Raw genomic sequence first — 13,526 nt, forward strand, 5'->3', positions numbered from 1 at the left:
CCTCTTGGAAATACAAGAAACGTTGAATGAAACGATAAAAAAATCTTCTCTGTTTTTCTTGATTCACAAAATAGTGAAGTTATAAATTCAGAGAAACAGAGCAGATTTTTCTTTTTCTTTAAATAATTGCTCATCATTTTGAGACGACTATCTCGTTAAGTCAATAAAATGATCAGATTAAGTTGTTATTTCAGGAAATAAATATTTCTCACAGGTGAATGAAAAACGTTTCCACAGCTGTCAAACAGCTTCTTGTTGCATGACTTTCTTCCCACACTTAATATCGATTCTTTCTGCATCACTTCCTGTTTGTGAGTTTGTGCCTCTGTGTGAGGGGATAACATGTCAGTGTGTAGTTCAGTGAGACCTTTGAACTGTGGGATCTCTCCAGTGGGACTCTTGGGTAACCCTTTATGGCAGGCGTCGCTGGTCAGAGCCGCCGTCACTCCACAGCTCCCCAACAGGAAGCCGATCTGCTGACTGCCTGCATCCTGGAGGGAGACACAGAGAATCATCATCTGACTGTGAAACAGATAAATATCTGCTTCTTGTTCCCGATCACCCCCCTTTGCTCTCTGACCCTCCGCTAGCTGTGACACACACACACTTCGGCCCGTCCTGATTGGACAGTTACGGCTCTCTGCGGCCATGACTCAAACAAACATTTAGTTTCTTGGTGTTTTCTTCACAGACGTTTGGCTCTGATTAACTCTCAGCATGTCTCAGTGTCCTCTGTGCTGCACTGTGACTCACCGCAGCCCCCTTTCTAATGACTCATGTATTTAACACAATCCCCCCCTAACCCCCAGGCGGAGAATCGGGACCATCGACTGGTGTGAATTAACGCTGTTAGACTGTGCTAAGTGTCTTTTTCTCTCCCCCTAATGCTGCCTGACGTGAAGAAAAGAAGAAACAGCCTGAGGACAAACTGTTTCTGTTTCAAACAACAGAGAGCAGCCGAACGGTTTCTCTCTTTCTCTGTCTGCATGACTAAAACGACTAAAAGATTTCTTCTTCATTTTATGGTAACTGGACTTGAGCTTTTCTAGTTTTCTGACTACTCAAAGTGTTTTTACACCGCAGGTCACACCTACACAATCACACACTGGTGGTAGAGGCTGCTGGGTAAAATTCATACTCTTGGGGTTAAGTGTCTTGCCCATGTGGCTGCAGGAGCTGGGGATCGAACCCCCGACCCTTCCGTAGACAACCGACTCTACCACTGAGCCACAGCCGCCCCATTGTAATAAATAACAGACATTATGTAATGTCAGAGGTCAGAGGTCAGAGGTCTATAACTGCGACAGCTCTCACACTCAGTGTAACAAACATGAACTGAAATCACATTCTCCATCACCGTGGAAACGCCATTAAACACGTGCAATTATCAATTATTAACAACCACATGACTGGGCTTTAAACATTCCCATGAGCCTTTGCTCCACACACTGTTCATTTGGGGTCACTACAACATATAAATAAATATATCTTGATTTTACAGTTTGACCCATGTCCCGCCTGTTAACATGGAGGAGGCGGAGCTTATGACCTATACTGCAGCCAGTCAGTGTTTTGGCCTCACTTTTTTTAAGGCTGTCTTGACGTCCATCTTTGTATACACTTTGTGGTTTGAACACAATAAAGACAACAAAGATCAAAACTGGAAAAGTTGGTGTTAGAGGCAACTTTGCAAAACAATAAAAAAATCATTTTTATTGACACATTTTTCTGCTTCTTTCTCTCAGTCTTTTCTCTGTTGATACTTTATACACATGCAGGTGTTTTTTCATGCATGTCTGCTGTGTTATGGAAAAGAGTTATACGACTTCTGGGACTTTGCAACTTAAATGAATGTAGTTTTCTTATCCACAGAGCAAGGTACAGAATATGAGAGAAACAGTCTCAGTAATATGCTCTGTGTGTGTGCGTCATGAAAGCTTACCTTCCTGGTCAGCGGCACCTCTATCGGCACGGGGACGACCTCGGCCAGCAGACAGCCGTAAAACGCCGTCATGAAGGCAGCGGGGTCGTTGTTCGGGAAAACCAGCGCCACCTGCGGGGCAGAACGACACAGGACTGCTGAGTTAGAGGGGTGAGGTAAGAAAAATATGACGCAAGAAATCCCCGGCTGTGTCTCTTTAAATCTGAACAATCCAAACAAATTCTGCCAAATAATAGAAAATGTCCAGACGTGGAGGTGTTATGTTTTAGAGAATAACAAAGCTGCTATATCTGCTCCATGTCTCTATTTCCCTTCCTAAATCTTTCTGCTGAGTTGTTTTGACTACTTTTTCTTTTGCTGCCCATCAGACATCCGAATGTTTCCCTCCCCCTCTCTGCCATCACTGTCCATTATCTGTCCCTCTCTAGGCTGTGAGAGGTTTTTATTTATACCCTTCAGCGTCGTGCTCTCTGTTTCAGCTCATTTCACTTCAGCTCAATCTTCCACTGTCACACTGAGGCAACATTCAGCTGTTATATAGTACAACAAAGATGACATCTGTAAAGAAAAGACAATAAACTACAACAGTGTAGTGAAAGTGTTAACATGCAGCATATGGGGCGCCGGTAGCCTCACACGCCCCGTGTACAGAGGCTATAGACCTCTGAGCATCACCTGTGTGTCCGATCAGACATACAGCTGTTTGATTTGCACTTCCTGCTTGTGTTGTTCTCTCTGATGTTCCTCCCTTTGGATAAACGCGACTGCTGAATGAAATGTAGAATTTATCTTTATGGTGAGGAGTAATATATTTTCTGCTTCAGCATTTTTCTGAAGATTTCACAGCACTTTCATGTCCATGTCTACAACATGAAAGCTCATATTTAATGTTTCCTTTTTAAGAGATTTCTATCTGCTACATTCAGGACATGAACAACCAGCTCCGACATGTTTCTATACCGTCACAGCAGAACCCGTTATCTCCTGCTCGGGGCGTGCTGGATGCAGATTGGCTCCAGTTGCATGTCGTTATGATAACAGTGAAGCCCGGTCTAAGTGCTGCCTAATGGCTTCAATATACAGTACTGGGACTGCATACAAGTGTGTGTAAGTGTGTGTGTGTGTGTGTGTGTGTGTGTGTATGTGTGTGTGTTGCACGAGGGGGGCACAGGGTCGAAGCTATAAGCTAAGTGCACCTGAGTGAATGAGAGTGGAGTAATGATGCTTTAACAGGACTGATGTTGACATGTGCAGGTCTCATCGGAGCCGATCAGGTTTCATATGTGGATGATACCAGCGAGAGAGGAGAGGAGTCGACTTCCCGCTGCTGCGTCTGTGTGCACGAGGCGGCAGAGACTCAACAACGTCACACTGTGTGAACACTTCACTAACGGCTGACCCACTAAGGGAAGATTTGAAGAACAGATGTTGAAAAGGTGAGAAAGTCAACACACGGCGGCATATACGCTTTGCGTGGAGAGCAAAACAGCACACCACACACAGTACGAGTCCTGACTCTAAACACTGGAGATCTCACCAAATCTGATACTATGGATGAAGTCGTGGAAATGAACAAGGGCTGCACATGTTAAGAGCATGAGGGTGAGTAAGAAGGAATTTGCTGTTGTTGTTCTGCTTCCTTCTTCAGTCCGCTCATTCCCAATTGGCTATCGTTTTCTGCATGAGCGGCCAACTGATTTTGAATTCTGGAAGCATCACGCACAAAGGCAGAATCTTAACAGATACTCTTCTCTGTAATCTGAAGAATGCACACATTTGTTGTTAGTCTATGTTAAAGGCACCGTATGTAAAATCCACCACCAGGGGGCTCTCGATCAGAACAATAACAAGAGATGACGTCGAGGCTGGCGGGGAATCATGGGAGTGATTCTCTCAGCTACTCCCTCTCTCCCCCCCTCCCCCGGTGAAAACGAACTCCGTGCTACCCGTAGTCAAGACGAACGGGTGAAACCGACCTGAGGAAGAGAATATCTTTACCGACGAGCTAATGTATCAGAGTATCATTTACATGACGTTTTTATCCCAACAGAACGGCAGCTTCCAGTAGCAGCTCAAACTTCCTTATGCAGCGGTCTTAGACGCAACAACCGGTGTTTCCACGGCAAGGATAAACATTTCGTGTCTGTCATGGCGGCTGCCGACAGACACGAAATGAAGGATAAAATAAAATGAAGGATTTCTTTGGTTTTGATAACTGTTGGAAATATTTGAGGTGACGGAAGCACTCAACAAAAAAATATATCTAACATCGGTTTAGTCAATTTTTATTTTTGTTTTCGATATTTGAATGTAAAGATTGCAATAAAATTCGACCTTTAAAGAGGTCATATTCTGCCCTTTTTGGGGTTCGTATATTTAATCTATGTTCCTACTTTTGTACGTTCACAATAGATAAAGTCCGAAAAAAGTGTCTGTTTTCATGTACTGCTCCTCCTTGCTCCCTCTCCGCTCTGAGTCCGTCAGCTACACTCTGTTGAGCCCCCACTGTTAGACCCCACGTGGGCCAAGTCTGCTCTGATTGGTCTGCCGATCCGCTCTGTCGTTATTGGTCAGTTGCTCAGCACGCGTCTCGGAAATTTCAACATGAGCTGCAGGGCCACAACGAGCCAATGGGCTTAGATCAGTGATCTCACACTGACAATGACGCCGCACTGACAAATTTTTTATCGAGGGGGGCTAGAACCGAGCGTTACATGCGGCTAATGCTACAGCTAACAGGAGGACGTAGGAGAAGCCGCGTTTCCGCAGACTTTGAATTTTTGCACATAGATGTGCCTAAACATGCACAGGACACTTGGAAAACACACTAAAGAGCATATAAAACCAGAAAAAGAAGAATATGGGACCTTTAAGAGTCTTTGAGTACTTAGAAAAGTGCAGTAGAAACTGAGAGAGTCTCCAGTCACAGGAAGGGAAGATGAAATGGAAGAACTTTAAATGTTTAGGTGGTAACTTCAAGTTCAAAAGTGAAGAAAACTGGAAGGTGGGAGTCATACATTTATTTTAATGAGTCTCCTCGGCCGTCTAAACTCTTTTCTAAAATTATCCTGTAAGACACATTCCTCTGTCCAAACATGGAGAACAACACGGTCATGTCTCGGTGTTCTTCTTCTTCTACCCTCAGTAAAAGAGAGAAAAAGACCAGTTTGTAGTTCACACTTTAATTATCTGTTATTCAAACACACACACACACCCGTCTGACTGAGAAACACAACACACTGGAATCAAGCCGGTCTGGATTGAGTCTCCGGCTGAGCAGGAAACCGAGCTTCAAATAAAGATGAAAGAAGGAGAACAGAGACGTCACATTCCTGCTCACACATGTGGGGACTATGACTTCAACTTTTTCCACTTCAGCGTGATCGAGTGCTGATGTGTGGAGGCGTGTGCAGAGCGGGTTAAAGAGGCCCTGAGTGACTGCACTGACTGGAAAGGAAGGAAGGATTACACATGTGTCCCTTCTTTTTTTTAAATATTGAGTTCTGACTCCATGTGTCTGCTCAGGGTTTACGTCAGTAAACAGTTTTGACCCGTGCTGTTTTAAATCCATGAAACCAAAGAGGCGACCGAGGGAAAGGTCTGATGTGATTGCTCATTCTTGAAAAGCTTGATTTCAAAGAAAAGAAGGAAAAAACATTGTCTTGTTCTTTTTATGAGGTCGACTCAAATTCTTTCAGATAATTGGTTTTGTTCGCTCAGGTTTTTGGGGTCTAACTTTTCAAAAAGGAGTGGAACTCGTTTGAAATATTTTCCACTGAAGACATATGTTAGAAAAAACTGAAAAGACCGAAGTCTGAGGCAGAGGATGACACGGGACGCGTTGTCTTTCACCCCCGTCCCATCCCACACAAACAAAAATAATCCCGTCCCATCCCAATCCCAGGCCAGAATAATAAAATTCAAAATCCCTTCCAAATAAATCCCAACAGAATCTCTCCCATCCCAAATGTTTTCCACTGAAGGAATATGTTAGAAAAAATTGTAAAGGCTGAGGCTGACAAAGGAACGTTGTCTTTCACCCCCGTCCCATCCCACACCAACAAAAATAGTCCCGGGAAATACTTTTTTTTGTTTAAATGCCATCCTGTCCCAATCCCGATAGAATGACTCCCGTCCCATCGCACTCCCACAAAAATAATCCTGACTCATCCCAATCCCAGGCCAGAAAAAAAAAAAATCCCTTTCAACCCAATCCCGGTTGAATGACACCCGTCATGGGAATCGAACCCCAGACCTTGCGGTTAGGAAATGACTGACTCCACCACTGAGGCACAGCCGCCCACAACAAAGCCATCGCCAGCTCAGTGCATCAGGAAGGTCAGCTCTTCTACTAACTCGAGTTGTTCACTAAAACTTTTGATTTCTGTTTTTTTTTTAACTCTCTGTGTTCTTCCACAGTCCATTCATTCATTCATTATCATTGTGCCTTTGGGTTTTCCTCTTACCCGGTCTCCAGGTCTGACGAGCGGCTCCTGTTTGGTTCCCAGTTTGTGCAGCAGGTTGTACGCCACCTTCACACTCCTGGACCACAGTTTTCCTAAACACAAATACAGAAAAACTATTGTTATTACACAAAACCTAAAGAGCTGTTCATGAAAGGACCACCGTGAGGCGCTGGTGCAGGACCATGTACGGAGGATGTTGTCCTCCAGGCGGGCCGCCTTGGGTTTGAATCCGACCTGTGGCTTCTTTCCAGAATGTCACTCCATCTCTTTCTCTCTCTGATTTCTGAATCTATCCACAGTCCAACCTGTACAATAAAGGCACAAAAAGCCCCCAAAATGAATCTGAAAAAAAAGGGACCACCGTGTTCTTTTTGAGGGGGAACGTTTTGAAAAGACTGAATCCAGGAGTCCTGATCCTTTGTTTTGTCAAATGTTAAAAAGAGAGTAACGTTTGGCGGGAACTTTTTGAAGTCATATACTTCTACTACTTTGTTTGACTTTTTCCACAAGATTGTGAAGTGGAAACAAAGGATGACATCATGAGTCCACACATGCTAGAAGTTACGGCATCGACGTGACACTCGATGTTTAGAAACACATTACGTCACCTGGCCGGCAGACTGCTGGGGAGACGATTCATTTCAAGGTTTAGTAACATCCAGAAAACCCCAAAACTCCGCCTCAGCACTGTTGTCTAATTGAATCCATGAACGTTCATACTTTACTCACAGATTGCAGAGCTTTGAAATACAAACACTTGGAAAAGTTTGAGAAGCAGTTCAACAAATGTTCTGATTTTGCAGACGTCTCTGATATCCTGAGAATATTTACTGAAAGAGTCAAATCAAATCATTTCGATCGAGGCGGAGTCGTCTCATTAAAGTCTCATCACGCTACAAAAGAATCAATTTCCATCCTTTGCCTTCCTCTTTTTATTCCCGCTCATTTAGACTGGCAGACGCAGATATTATGCATGAGCGACCCGGCGTGGATTCCTCATTGTTTTTTCTAACACTGAATGAGGTTTTTTCTGATGTTTGTCAGAGCTAATGAAGGGAAGAAAAGGAGAAGAGCTCAGGGGTCCCACGAGGGGGAAACAAAGACAGGAGAGAGAAAGAATGAAGACAATCACAAACTAAGACGGAGCAACAGTGAGTCACTTACGAGACGTGGGACTTGATGAGAAGTGCAATGAAAACTGGAATTTAATTAATGAATCAGCAGATATAACAGACACCCATTGGTGTTCTCAACGAGCTCATTTTGATATTTTGTTTAATTAAAGCTGCTAGAAAAGGTTAGCGGAAAATCACTGTCAACATCTGCATGACGACTGTTTTTAAAGCTTTGAAGGTTAAAGACTGAGAGTGCTTTGAATGCAGCGATAATAAAAAAAGCTAGTGTTTTAATGCACTTAAGTCTCTGAGTGCTGAAGACACTGAACAGCTTTGATTTGTATTAAAGGAGACACATTGTGAAAAATCCACTGCTACAGTGTTTTTGAGCATATGTTTGGGTAACCTGAGAGTCTACTGACCCACAACATGTGAAATAAACCATCCAGTCCTTTGTTTGTGGTCTGCATAAGTCTTACAACACAGAGATCAATGCTCTGTTTCTAATGTGCTCTCCTTGTGATGTCACAGTGGGATTCTGGTAAAAAAAAAAAAAATCCCCTCCCCTCCCCTGATATCTCCCCCCATGGACTCCACCCCCAGCCTAAAACAAAACTTTTGCACACGTCTGCCATTTTTATTCTCTCTACAGAGGAGTGATGTCTACGGGGAAAACTACGGGGGGGTCATTACATTTAAAGAGACACACACACCAAAACAGAGCGTTCTGAGAGAGCTGGTTTATACAGGGTCACAAACCTCCTCTGGTGCTTGATTCATGTTATATTTTGACCAAAGCACAGCACAGATGTTTCATTTAGACCACAGAGGACTGTTTGAAAAGGTGGAGGAGGGGGATAATATGTCCTCTTTAAAAATGGGCACTGTCGGCACAAAAAACCTGCATTAGTGGACACGAGCCCGAAACATTAAAACAGCCCTCTACCTCTATACTGACACAAACTACACATTATGGAGTATGTAGAAAAAAGGGTGAGTTATTGTCCTATAAGACGTAGGAAGACTTTAAGTCCTCAGCATCTCCCTCCTGGTATCCATGAACAGCAGGAGGAAGCTGTTGTTTCTGTAAGTTTAGGAACAACTTCTGCAATGCTGAAACAATGTTTGGATGATGCAGGTTTCGAGAAGTCTACTTCAAGGACCCTTCAGCAGTAACAGCGGACACCCTGGAGGTGGCATCCCTCCATCCACCAGCTGGAAAACATGTTCAACAATCAGAGGAGAGGACTCCTTGCCGCCTTGTTGGAAAGAATCTCCCCCGGCAGCTTCAGATGTAATCACAGTGTTTCTGTGCAGAGCTGGGGTCTGTTTGTTTTTTTTGTTTTTTTTTAAAGTTTGATGACATGACTCAGCCTCGCCATAGAAACACATCAAGGAGCCTTTTGTCCTCCGAGGAGAGGAGAAGGAATCATCTGGTATAACCTAATGGAAAGGGCTGCTTTTGTTCAGAAATTAGATAACCACGGCCGCTGCTCTTTTAGGACATGACTCCAAGAACAAAAGTGGTTCAAAGGGTCGTTCTGAGCCCTTGTTCCACAGAAGGAAGGTTAACTCAAACCAGATTAATGTGGGAAACATTCTGGGTGATTAATGTCATTTGATGATTCTCGTTTCTGTAAAGGGTGAGTGAACTGAAAGCTGGATGTTTGTCTCTGTGCGCATAAAGAAAAAGTCCTCCTTGGAGCAAAACAATTAGAATATTAAAGGTCAAATATTCTGTAAAATCCTCTTCACCATGTTCCTCTAACTCTAACATGTGTCTCTAGTCCGTCTACAAACCCCCCAATGATGAGAAAAGTCCATCCTCTCCGTCTTCTGCCTGCTCCACTTTTCAGAAAATGTGTGCTCAAAAAGGCCGTTTGGAGACTTTCCCTTCATGACATCACAAAGGGCAGTAGCCCCTCCCCCAGGTGGGTGACACTCCCACAGCTAGGTGTTTGTTCGGCCCTCTGAGTCTGCCTTCTCACCGTAAACAATAGGACATGGAGCGAGAAAGCACCGAGTACACCCAAGCCCTTCCAGAGAGGGGGCGTGGTCAGACACAGCTCATTTACATATTTAAAGGTACAGACACAGAAACAGCCTGTTCTGAGCAGGGCTGAAATAGAGGGGTTTATAGACATGATCAAATACAGGATCAGAGTGGATTTAGAACGAGAACCTTGAGAAATTTGCATCAGCAGACCTGAACGTGCAGGTGGACGATCTCAGAGAGGTGAGGGGGAGCCAGGTTATGGAGGGCTTTGTAGGTCATGATAAGGAGTTTGAAGTGGACACACTGATGCAGGACTCACTCTTTATGTCTCAATTCATGGGCTAAATCCCCCCTGCTGACTCCCTATAGGTGGTGGAGTGTAATGCAGGTGGGACTCCAGTAGCTCCTACAGTATCCCTTCTATTTCCCTTCTGCTTTTATATTGACCCTGGACTGTCAGTACAGCGGATCCTGAAGGGGAGTTTTGGACAGATGTGATAAAGGTAGTGATGCAACTCTGTTGACGGCCTGTTCTTTGTCTTTTTGTAGTTTTTTAACAGGATTTGTAGTCCACTGAAAACACCCCAACACAAACAGATTTGCGCACAGAGAATAATCAGAGAAATAAAGTCAAACAAGAAACACACACAGCATGAAGAGTGAACGTCTCCCCCACACAGTGTGCAGCAATCGATGACGAAGATCTGCTGATAAATAATGTCAGCTGTGTTGTGTACAGACGATCAAAGCCTCGGAGGCAACTGCGGTTCATATCTGCCAAACATGTGGGGGTTATCTGCAGTGCAGAGCAGCGAGGGGCTGAGTTTGAGGACAGCGGGAAAATTCAGTATCATGAATTCTGTGTGTTCTCAGGAGGGTGGAGGACGACGACTCGACAGGAAGAGACAAAACAAGTTTGTCCTTGTCAGCCGACATCAAAGAGAGACGACACAGGAATGAGAGATGGAGATTTAGATTCAGCACTGCACACCACACACACACACACACACACACACACACACACAGCCTCACCATGTTGTTGTCTCTCCGGTGGAGGACTCCCGAGTGCTGCTGGCTGAAGAAAATTTCACAGTCTGGTGAGCACTCATCTCGCCTCATCATCAGCGGCAAGCTCACTCCACACAAATCAGTTTGTTCCCTCACACACACGCGCACACACACACACACGCACACGCACGCACGCACGCACACACGCACGCACACACACACACACACACACGCACACACACACAGTTTTTGTAAATGAAAAAGGTTGATGCAGTGGGGATGATGCAGCGTTTATCCTTTGAGTTAATCAGCGTGTGTTATCAAGTGTGGTGAAAAAGTGAATGCCGGTGTAATCTTGTTCTTCAAATGCAACATTTATTAAAAAATGTCTTCTTTTTCTCGTCGTCCGTTTTCACTCCCACGCCGGCGCCGCATGTCAGAGGAAATTCTTGCACTCGTTGCTCATTTGATCTGATAGCTGAAGTCAGTGGAGACAGTTCGGCCCCAGTTTGTTGATCATTTCTGGATATTTTAGAGATCAGACGCACTACCCTGAAGGTCGATTTATCAGCAATTTTGAAGTAAAAATCATTGACTGAGGATTGTTGATCGTTGTTTATATTGTTATTTATTATTAGTATGACAGTGGAGGCAGTTAAATGTGTGCAGCACGGGAATCCAAGACAAATTCCCGTACCAGGAAAATCAAGTTTATGTCGTTTATTTGAATCAGGGACAGTGTACAAAAGAAAACTAGTCTCAGAAGAGAAGAGATGCATTGTACCAGATTTAGCTAGCTAGCTAATTTCCATCTGTTGTCCCTGAGCAAATGTGCAGTTAAAGGCACAGTATGTAGATTCCTCCACCAGGGGGCTCTCAATCAAAACGATAACGAAAGATGAAATTGAGGCACACAATCAATGTCGGTAAACATATTCTCTTCCTCAGGTCGGGTTCGCCCAGTCGTCTTGAGAGTTCGTTTTCACCGAATAGCTAGGAGAATCACTCCCATGATTCCCCGCCAGCCTCGACGTCATCTTTTGTTATTTTTTTGATTGAGAGCCCCCTGGTGGCAGAATCTACATACTGTGCCTTTAATTGCACATTTGCACACCTCCACATTTCACTTTACATATCTTAGTGAAAATGAACATCTTGGTGACTGATTTTGCTGCCATGTTTTATATTAGGATAGTACTTTATTGATCCCCAGAGGGGAAATTCGGGATCGTGTTGTGTCTTGAATTTGACCGTCTTTATTTAGACTTTGTGTAAATAAAAACGTTGTGCTCCTGCTGCTAAAGAAATGTCTCCTGTGTGGGACAATAAAGAATCTGAGTCAGACTTCAGACTGTATTTTTAAGGTCATCCTGGGACATTGTGTAGTTAGAGTGAACGATGTGTGAACTTGTTTAAACTCTGGACCTGGTTTTACCTTTGTTCATGAGCATACCTAAGTGTGTGTGTGTGTGTGTGTCTCTGTGATGTATAAATGTGTGTCTGGGCTCATCTTGAAGTCACCTGATTCTCTCCGCTGTACGTCAGGGAGGTCGGACCTGAGAGAAGCAGCTTTGTTCACCGTGGCTAAGTCGCTCTCCACCGTCTCGAACCGGAGCCATTTTCTCCGCTGCTGTTTTTGGGAGATGAATGACTTTTGGCTCTAAAGACTCGAGCACTTCAAAAGACTTTGTTCCACTTTGTTTACAGACTTGAACGGCGGTGGCGGTTGAACAGGCGGTTAGGATCGTGATGTGATTCAGCTGCGGTGAACGTGTTTATGGAGCTGGGATGAAGCAGTTCTTTAATTTATTCGACTGTTCTGCGTGTTCGTCTTCTCACTTATGGCTTCAGCAGACTTTGTCTTCTCCTTTGCTTTATGAAAGATTTGAGATTTAATTTGTACACTTCTTTGTGAGGCAGGTCTGAATTCGCTGTCTCTGGCAGCCGTGCGGCTTTTACGTCAAATATTTAGAGCGAGAAGGTCGGCTGAGGAAAATTAACGACTCAAACAACAACAAACTTTTACCAAAGAGACACTAATTTAGGTTACATCCTTAGACTGTATAAAAAGATGGATGTCATGACACTTCTCTTACAAGTGAAGCCACAACAGTTGGAGCTCCCCCTGCTGATGGGCGGCTGTATAACATGGATAATGTCATTAAGGTTTCATAATATTTAGTTATTTGATGCTTTATAAGCGGTAAACTGTAGCGCCATGACTGACAGCTCTGTTGACAAATTCGTCTTGTCAATCGAGGAGGCGGAGTCACGATGCATCTTTATAATCAGTCAGTGGTTAAGTCACATAACAGCGTGAATAAGATTCATTTTTATTGTCTGTTTGATGTATTTTAATCAAAACCACAATCCTTCCTTTAAAGAAGAAGCTGTTGTGTTGTGTTTTTCATAACGTAGCTGCGTCGCTCACGAGCAGTTAGGACGCTCCAATAGGACGCAAAGGAATCGAGCTGATTTTTTTGAAAGCTTGCGTTGAAAGGAGAGAAATCGATCAGTCCTGTCACAGAAAAAAGTTATGACTGAAGTTTGACCCACACGGTCTGCTCTGTAAGTCACTAAGAGATACAATAACAGTTCATTTTAAAAACATATTTCATAAACCTGCAGGCTCTTTACAGAACCGTCTGTAGCAGAGCGATTTCTTGAAAGCGTCTTCTTCACACTTTGTTAATGTGCTTAGCTCTCTGTCTGGCTGCCATTAGTGGAATTATGCTCACACAGCGGGCGTTAAACATTGTTTGGTGCTTCAGTTAATCAGCTTGTGAAGCCACCATATGTGCAGACAAAAACAAGGAGGAAAGTCAGAGAAGAAAAAAAAACCCTCTGCTGTACTCTATACAGTATTTAGAGTTTCTATCAGTGTGTTTCATCAGGATGTTTAAATTCTGGATCATCTAGGAAAGGTCAAAGCAGGACGGGAACCAAATCAAAAAAGATCATGATGAGCAGTCTTACCGTTCCTTTGAGCTGTTTGACTT

General features: G+C 43.8%; 1 protein-coding gene across 4 annotated transcripts in view; it reads right to left on the reverse strand.

The window, feature by feature from the left end:
* Positions 1–13,526, reverse strand: part of LOC132978366 (disco-interacting protein 2 homolog C) — a 158,892-nt gene that overhangs the window by 37,216 nt on the left and 108,150 nt on the right. For all 4 annotated transcript variants that reach the window (XM_061043505.1, XM_061043506.1, XM_061043504.1 and 1 more), the window contains exons 9-11: positions 6,409–6,500; positions 1,943–2,053; positions 368–491 (exon numbers count right to left, since the gene is read on the reverse strand). In XM_061043505.1, coding sequence (XP_060899488.1) covers positions 368–491; positions 1,943–2,053; positions 6,409–6,500 — 327 coding nt within the window. The remainder of the gene's footprint in view (positions 1–367; positions 492–1,942; positions 2,054–6,408; positions 6,501–13,526) is intronic.

The sequence above is a fragment of the Labrus mixtus genome, chromosome 8 (assembly GCF_963584025.1).
Source record: "Labrus mixtus chromosome 8, fLabMix1.1, whole genome shotgun sequence".
NCBI lineage: Eukaryota > Metazoa > Chordata > Actinopteri > Labriformes > Labridae > Labrus > Labrus mixtus.